Consider the following 9,029-nt stretch of genomic DNA (forward strand, 5'->3'; position numbering starts at 1 on the left):
GGTGTTCACTGGGATCTGTTTCTGTAACAATGTTACAGCTTCCAAAGAGCAATTATGGAATCCTGGGGACTTTAGAGAAGCAGAAACCATTCACCAGCTTCTCTGCAGTGTCTCTGTGCTAGACCCAATAGCAGGCAGATGGGAAGGATATCTGTGCTGGCCAGTAGAACAGGTTTGGGGCTCAGATACATGAAAAACCTCTTTAGAAGTGGTATTTGGAGGGGGGCTACATAAAGGAGAGGGCTGCTCATCACACAAGTCCAGTAGCATGGAGTTCGTATGTACCAGAGCAGGCAGGGGAGGAAACAGATGATCGCAGAGATGAAAAGAGGTACTAGAAGTTCATTTGGTCAGTCAGTCTGGGGCAGCACCAGTGATGTGTGTGGTGTGACCAGGGCCCTGGCAGGGAGCTGGGACACAAGGCGAGGCTCAGGCCTCGGGGAATTTTGCATCCAGCAACGATGCAGAGAGAACACCAGCACTGCAGAGACCAAAGCATCATGAAGACCGATTGCAAGATGCACCCCTCTCCAGCCCCCAAAACCTCAGTTACCACACCCAGGACAGACCATCAGAAGGGGAAGTCGGAGAACAAGGTCAGTTGGAATCTGTCACGTGATGATTCTTCAGTCTCCACCCCCTCTCTGATTCCCCAACCCAGGCCTGAATCACTGTCGATTCACACCAAGTGATCAAAATGTCTAGATACTGGCAGCAGAAGGCTTGGGGCAGGAAGATGGGGAAATCCAGATGGTTTTTATAGTTGACAGAGGGGAGAGATTTTATCATTCATGAGCGTATTCTCTGCCTCTACCTATCCATCCCAGGCCCTGCTTTCACAGAGATCCGAGATTTCAGAAGCAGGGCCTGGTGGACTCTATTTACAGTTTTGTTCTTTCATGTTGTAGCATTTTTGAATCAGTCAACTGTCACAGTCTCTTGGTGGATGGATCCAGAGAACATGAGATTGGCTGGAGTTGCAGGAGAGCCTGGAGCTGGGTGTGTCAGAGGGCTTCCCGGCCTGCAGGGCCCCGGCACGTGAGAACGAAGTTGTTCCTGTTGCTGTGCTGCTTGCTGTTCTGTCTTCCCTCCCCTCTCCCTCTGGAGCATTTTTTCTCCTTCCCTCTACATTTCACTCACTGATTTTAGCTGGAGCTAAAAGAGAGCTTCATTACTAGAAACTTGTTCATGGCTGGAGGAGTTGAAATGGAGATGGTGTCGTCCTGTGTCCTCAGACAGTGCTAGGTTGACAATCCTATGTTAAATTTATGTGTTGTCATTTTTGTTGCGTATGACTGTATTTCTGTACATTTAAGCATTTATGTTCCTGTGTAATGATTAATTAAGTGTAGTGAAAGGACTGTTCTCAAAGTTAGGAAAAGCCCTTGCTTCTCTGGAGGCTTCTCTCTGCACGTTTCCTTTGCTCTTGCCAGTCCTTATTTCTCTTCACTCTTTTTTCCCACATGTCACCTTCTTTATTTCCCCCTTTTGTTCCTCTGGGCTGGCCCTTCAATCCCCACTCTGTTCCAGGATTTGCTGATGCAGAATGCTTTCAAGGCAACAGGGTTTATTCTCTAGAGAATCGGCTTTTGTCTTCCCCTCCCCACCCCTCTCCTCCTCTGTTCTTTTTTCCTCTTCTCTTTTTTCATTCATTCATCTCCTACCAATTCTGCATCTCATCAGATCCCTCCCATAGTAAGTTTTATTAAGAAAATATCAATGACTAGCACAGTCCATCTGTAATGTCACAAGCCAAGGGAATCCAGTGGTGGTGGTGAGTGGATTTCTCTTGGCCCTCTGGGCCTGTTGAGCTGGACATGAGGATGAATTAGGAGACAAGCAGAACATTCTGGGACCATCACGCAGGCAGGTGGTCTTAGTGAAGTCACTGGAGTTTAGAAACTGGGTTAATTTATCCATGTCACGGTATGCTTGGGTACCCACTTCTGCATTCCTCTCCCTAAGCCTCCTGTACAGGGTGTTTGACTACTGTATAGACACAAAAATAAACCAGGAAAGTAAAATAGTAAATATATTAGTAATCATAGTCAATAGTTGTAGTGGTAGTTGTAGTAGCTGAATGAAGGTCTAGGGCTATGTGTGACCCAATGGTGCAGTCGATATGGAAATGACGTTAAGCACATTTCACAGCACAGCCTTTCTTGTAAAGTTGTTTAAAAGTGGGAGAGACTTTGCATCTCCCTCTTGCCTTTGATTGCAAATGGTGTTTGTATGCCTATCATACTGCTTCCCACTGCAGCTGGGATCACAGACCTGCATCCCTGAGGGGGGAAGCCCCAATATTCTGTACATATCCCACTGGGAAGTTGCCTTCTGTTGCTTTACAGCTGCTCAGCAGTCATCCTGATGGTGTGACCTGCTTCTTGCAGGTTAGTGGACCATCCTTGCTGCGTGTCTCAGGGCAAGACATTTTCCTTTCCTTTGTTTCATCTGCAAACTCTGAACACCCTGCCAGCCTAAAGCTATGCTGGTGAGACACTTGGAAAGACTCACACGCTTCTGAGGGGAGGAAGCTGCAGAGACACCAGTGCATCCCTGCTCTGCTTCTCTGTGGCACTGGGCATCATGTGTGTGTGTGTGTTTGTGTTTGTGTGTGTGTGTGTGTGTGTGTGTGTGTGTGTGTGTGTGTGTGTGTGTGTGTGTGTGTGTGAGAGAGAGAGAGAGAGAGAGAGATGTGAATATAGGTTCATGGTGCAGGCCTCTGTTTACAGGAGAGTGATGTCTGATGGGGTTTCTTCAAATTAGGTTTTTAAAATTATGTGAAGAGAATATATCCAAAGATCCTTTATGTAATAATCCACCTTGGAATTTTATATACTTTTAATTGGTCTTGCATCAGTATTCTTTTTGGGATAAGCCAGTTTGTCTTGAACCCACACAGGAGCAAGGGGTCACAGACAACTGAAGAAAAGGAGCCACTCAGGGTCCAGTTGAGTTATTGCAAGGGACTGGCACATGGCCCATCCTATGGGAAATGTTTGGAGTGTGGGCAGTGGAGGAGACAGGCCCATTGGGGGAACACTGGGGCACAGCATGGGCAGCTGATCTGCCCTCCGATCATCACAGGACCACTCAGTGGAGAGCGGTCAGAAATATATGACTGCAAGAGATGCAGTTTGCAGAAAAAGCTCAGGCCCAGACCAGAGTTTCCAACAACACAACTGTACCAGAACTCACAAGACCCAGAAGTATATGCATGGTCAACAATTTAAAACTGAAGTATGGGTCTCGTTTCATTTTCCTGCATATTGATATCCAGTTATACCAGCACCATTTACTGAAGAGGCAGTCTCTTCCCCAGTGTACAGGCTTGGTGCCTTTCTCAAAGATCAGATGGCTGTAAGTGTGTGGCTTGATTTCTGGATTCCCTATTCTATTCCATTGATCAGTGTGTCTATTTCTATGCCAGTACCATACTGTTTTGGTTATTATAGCTTTGTAGTATAGTTTAAAGTCAGGCAGTGATATTCCTCCAGCTTTATTTTTTTTGCTTAGCATTGCTTTGGCTATGCGTGGTCTTTTGTTATTCCATATATATGTCTGGATAGTTCTTTCCATTTCTGAGAAAAATGTCATTGGAATTTTGATGGGGATTGCATTGAATTTGTATATCACTTTGGCTAGTATGGACATTTTCACAATGTTGATTTTTCCAATCCAAGAGCATGGGATATCTTTCCATCTTTTCATATCCTCTCTCATTTCTCTCAGCAGTGGTTTGTAGTGCTCATTATAGAAATTTTTCACTAAAGTCAACTCAAAATGGCTTTAAGAATTAAATGTACACCCTGAAACAATAAAACTTCTTAAAGAAAATATAGGAAAAACACTTCAGGAAGTAGGACTGGACACAGACTCCATGAATATGACCCCCAAAGCACGGGCAACCAAAGGAAAAATAAACAAATGGGATTATATCAAACTAAAAAGCTTCTGCACAGCAAAAGAAACAATTAACAGAGTTAAAAGACAACCAACAGAGTGGGAGAAAATATTTGCAAAATATACATCTGACAAAGGATTAATATCCAGAATATACAAGAAATTCAAACAACTTTACAAGAAAAAAACAAGGAACCCAATTAAAAAATGGGCAAAGGAGCGAAATAGGCATTTCTCAAAGGAAGATATATGAATGGCCAACAGACACATGACAAAATGCTCAATATTACTTGGCATCAGGGAAATGCAAATCAAAACCACACTGAGATACCATCTCACCCTAGTTAGGACGGCTAATATCCAAAATACTCTGAACGATAAATGCTGGTGAGGTTGCGGAGGAAAAGGGACTCTCATACATTGTTGGTGGGACTGCAAAGTGGTGCAGCCTCGATGGAAAATGGTATGGAGGCTCCTCATACAATTGCAGATAGATCTACCATATGACCCAGCTATCCCACTGCTGGGAATATACCCAGAGGAATGGAAATCATCAAGTTGAAGGTATACCTGTTCCCCAATGTGCATCGCAGCACTCTTTACAAAAGCCAAGAGTTGGAACCAGCCCACATGTCCATCATCAGATGAGTGGATATGGAAACTGTTTTATATCTACACAATGGATACGACTCTGCTATAAAAAAGAATGAAATACTACCATTTGCAATGACATGGATGGACCTAGAGAGAATTATATTAAGTGAAATGTGTCAGGCACAGAAAGTGAAATACCACATGTTGTCGCTTATTTGTGAGAGCTAAAAATAAATAAATAAATACTCACAAAAAAATGAAAAAACAAACCAAAAAAAAAACCGGGGGTGGGGGGCGAAGAAAACATAACAATTGCAATTCCTTGAAATTGATATGATAAGCACACAGAAAGGAGATTGTTGGGAGGGAGTGGGGAGAGGGAGGCGGGAGGGAGGTTTCGGTAATTGTCCACAATAATCAACCACATTTTATATTGACAAAATAAAATAAAATAAAATATTTAAAAAAAAAAAAAAAAAAAAAACTAGCTGCACAATAAGCCTTCCCCAGGGAACTAGAAGGAAAGTAGCTGTTTAGTTCAACTACAGGGCTCCAGTGCTGGTCCTTACAGGAAGTTCCATTTGAGAAGTAAGCAAAGAAGAGCAAATTAGTTCCAGTGCAGAGTTTACGTAGTGGAACAGTGAATAATCCAACACAGAACTGAAAGAAAAAACAAAATATCCAACCCACAGGTCAGAGAGAAAGTTTGATATTACCTAGTAAAGTTCTAACACCACCAAAAACACCTGTAAAACCTAGAATGACTGGAAGGCCCCTGGGCTCCCAAGCCAGGAATGGGGGAGGGCAATGAGCCTCAGTCATGCCCCCCTGACTACCACACACAGCCCTTTGATGACCACTGAGACACGGCAGGAAGCACCCCAGGCTCCTGGGCTGGGTTGGTGGGAGGCCAAGCGTTTCAGCCACGCTTCCTTGAAGCCTATATCCAGCCCAGCAATGACCCAGCCATGCGGGAAGCCTCCTGGTCTCCCCTGCTGGAATGAGGAGGGGTGCCACAGGCCTTGACCAAGCACCCCCTGCTTCCTACTCCTCACACGCTCTTTCCTTCCTCCTTCCCTTCCCCCTCCTGCACAACTGCTCTGCAATATCTTAGAATGTAAAAAAATAATAATATTAATAAATAAATTGAAAAAAAAGAAAAGGTGGTAGGAGAATCCCAGTCTGTTTTGTACTGACTCAGTCTCCACAAGGACATATACAGGACATGGGACCTTTCCAGAAATTCCAGAGATTTTTGACTAAACATTCAGATTTCAACTGAATTTTGTGATCTAAAATAAAAGTCACAATGAATTCCTAATTGTGTAATTGAGTCTTTACTGGACAGATGAATTTGTCGAATATTTTTCCTTCTTCCTCAGATTGTGACATCAGTTAACCTGCTTTAACTATCTCACCACCAGTTTCTTAATTAAAATGAGAAAAGTAGATCAGATCATTTTTTAAAATATTTCTATCTACAACATTTCATTACTCTTGTTTTAAATATTTATTAAATGCACTGTTTTTTGATATTTCTTAAAAGTATAGTACATGCAAAAGTCCTTTTTACTTAAGTGTTCTTTATACTTACACATTTAATTAGACTTGAGGCTTTATAAACTATTTTTAAATTGTCTATCTATTTACATATACATACATATATATGGAGAGAGAGAGATACATTCACATTTATTGTATTGCTATTTCTCCCTTCAGATCTGTCATAGATACAAAAATCTGGAACAAAGTACTTGAAAACCAAATTTAACAAAACGTTGAAGGGAATATACATCATCGCCTAGTGGTAACTACCCCCGAGTTGTGAAGATTGTTCAAAATAGGCGAATTAATAATTGCGTTGCATCACACTAATAGAATGGATAAAAATAACACAATAATCTCAATAGATTCAGAAAAAGCATTTCATGAAATTCAAAACCCTTTCATGATAAAAACTCAAAAAACTAGGTATAGAAGGAGTTTACCTCAATGAAATAAAGGCCATATATGAAAAGCCCACAGCTAACATCATACTCATTTCTAAATATTTTTTACACACTGATCAAACGAAAACAGAAGTTATTATTATTTTATGAATGCAGCAACTTTCTCACAAGGACAGGTTCCTACTGATATATTTATTTCAGTCTGAAATGAAAATGGTTTTTTGTTGTATTGCTCTGCATTCTGTAGTCTTTTTCAATCGAGTTCCCAATTTGAGTCCCTTTCTCCCTCTCACTGATATTAAGGATAAATCATATGTATATTTCATTTATTGTGAAATCACCCAGCTATTATCATATGATTTAGCAATGAAAACTGACCAAGGGTTCAGAGAGGAGGCTTTGGAAAACCAGGGGAAGGGATATTATTGACTAAAATGATCCATACCACAACACTTAGCAGTTCAGGAATGGGTCTCCTTGGTAAGTAATTTTCAGCTACATGTAAATTTTGATTTAGTATGTAATATTTTCATCCGGATAGAGCGTGGATTCAGGAGACTATGCCAAAGTAGAAATAAAAGTCTACTCTTATTTATCATTCTTGCTATTAATACAAGCATAAATAAGAGAAATATGAGTGAATATAAATACATATACCAAAACAATGAAATGCAAAAGTTTAATTTTGTAATGGTGTCTAACCCAAATCTGTAACGGCATCAATTCACTTCATTTTTATAACTTACTAGAAATAGTATATTAATTACTATTCCTGTTATTGAGTACATACTTATGACAGGCAACATAATTATTGATTTACATTTATTAACTCATTAGGTACCACAAAGTTAACATTCGGTAAGTGCTAGCATAATGCCATGTGCAAAATGAAACAACTTTTTGAAAAAGAGAATATTGAGGAATCAACTGTTATTATATATTAACATAAATAAATATGTTAATTTATCTTCACAGAAAATAAGAAAGTTCCAAGTACATGTCAAAATTTGGTATCTGACTAATCAGATATCTCAAATGAGGATTTTCAAAAAAGTACAAAATGTCCTGTAAATCGTATTAGGGTTAGCAGTGACACTGAAAGGAATGATAGATGCCAAATATCAAATAATGTATAGATCAGAGGATTGAGGAGTGGGGTGACGATGTTGTAGAAGAGGGTGAGGAACTTGCCCTGGTCCTGGGAGGAGTTGTTGCCCGGTTGCATGTACATGTAGATGATGTTTCCATAGAAAAGTGAGACCACAGTGAGATGGGAGCCACAGGTGTTGAAGGCCTTTTGCCTCCCTGACGCTGACCGAATTTGTAACACAGCCTTCACAATGTAGCTGTAGGAGACCAGGATAAACACCAAGGGTGACAGGACAATGTCAACTGCCAGGACAAAGACAGTGTCTTCGATGGCCAGAGTGTTGATGTAGGCCATCTGGATCAGGGCTGGCATCTCACACAAGAAATGGTCCACCTTGTGGTACCCACACTGGGGTAAGCTCAGGGTCACTGGAGACATGATAAAAGAGTTGGTCAACACACAGCCCCAGGCCACTGACACCAAGCCCAGGTAGAGCCTTGGATTCATGATCACCATGTAGTGCAGGGGCTTGCAGACAGCCACAAACCGGTCATAGGCCATGACGGCCAGGAGCAGGCACTCAACACCGCCAAGACCCAGGAACAGGAAGAGCTGGATGGCACAGCCACTGTAGCTGATGGTCTTGTCCTGTCCATGAAGGTTATAGAGCAGCTGAGAAATGGAGCTGGTGGTAAAACTGAGGTCCAGAAAAGACAGGTGGGTGAGGAAGAAGTACATTGGAGTGTGCAGGTGAGGGTCCAGCCAGTACACCAGGATGATGGTGGTGTTGCCCAGAAGGGTCAGGAGATATGCTATCAAGATGACCACAAAGAGGATCCCCCTCTGCAGATGGGGGCGGTCAGAAAACCCCAGAAGGATGAAATGGTTTTGGGTGCTGTCATTGGTTCCATCCATCTCTACTGCACTTGAAGAGAAATATGGATGCTATTAACATGATCACCCAGTATTAAAGGAGCACTTACGATTAGCCAGGCATTTTTCTATGCTTTTGACATTTATTTACTCATTTAACCCCAATGACAATGTAGGCACTATCTTTATTATAACCAATTTATAGAAAAGAAAACTGAAACACATGTGTTAAGCCAATTGTCATATGTAGAAAGAAGCAGAGCTGACTTTGAACCCAGGACACAGGGCTTAGAGTCTTTGTCCTTAACATCTGCTGGTACTGCCTCTAAATCCAGTGAAGCCAAAGATGACTCCTGCTATGGCCCAACCATTGATTCTTCTAGAGACCCAAGTACCTGAGCTCCTGTCAAAACCCCAAAGACCCAAAACCAGCCCTGAAATAATCAGTAAATAGTATTTAGGTAATATCCAGTGTATGTAGAATACATCATCTGCTCTTGATCCTAAAGAAACACTTCATTCATTTGGTTATTATTCTCAAGATAATGTTTAATTTCCTAATTAGATAAATAATGTATGAGACAACAGAATATTATTCAAGCAACATACACATAACATCT

The 9,029-nt window shown here is 41.5% G+C and overlaps 1 protein-coding gene across 1 annotated transcript; it reads right to left on the minus strand.

The window, feature by feature from the left end:
* Positions 1–1,446: 1,446 nt before the first annotated feature.
* On the minus strand, positions 1,447–8,451 carry LOC134377015 (olfactory receptor 2W3-like). Its single transcript, XM_063095623.1, has 2 exons — positions 7,566–8,451; positions 1,447–1,496 (listed from the first exon to the last, which is right to left on the minus strand). Exons 1-2 carry the CDS (start codon positions 8,449–8,451, stop codon positions 1,447–1,449), a joined length of 936 nt encoding a protein of 311 aa, XP_062951693.1.
* Positions 8,452–9,029: the final 578 nt, after the last annotated feature.

The sequence above is a fragment of the Cynocephalus volans genome, chromosome 4 (genome assembly GCF_027409185.1).
Source record: "Cynocephalus volans isolate mCynVol1 chromosome 4, mCynVol1.pri, whole genome shotgun sequence".
In the NCBI taxonomy this organism is placed as follows: domain Eukaryota; kingdom Metazoa; phylum Chordata; class Mammalia; order Dermoptera; family Cynocephalidae; genus Cynocephalus; species Cynocephalus volans.

Excerpts from the sequence above, each read along its gene's own strand:
- LOC134377015 (XM_063095623.1), bottom strand. The coding sequence starts at position 8,451 with ATGGATGGAACCAATGACAGCACCCAAAACCATTTCATCCTTCTGGGG. Across the intron at positions 1,497-7,565 it reads GATCTATACATTATTTGATA|AGGAACAAAAGGGGGAAATA; the intron begins TTTGGCATCTAT and ends GGGCCAGCCCAG.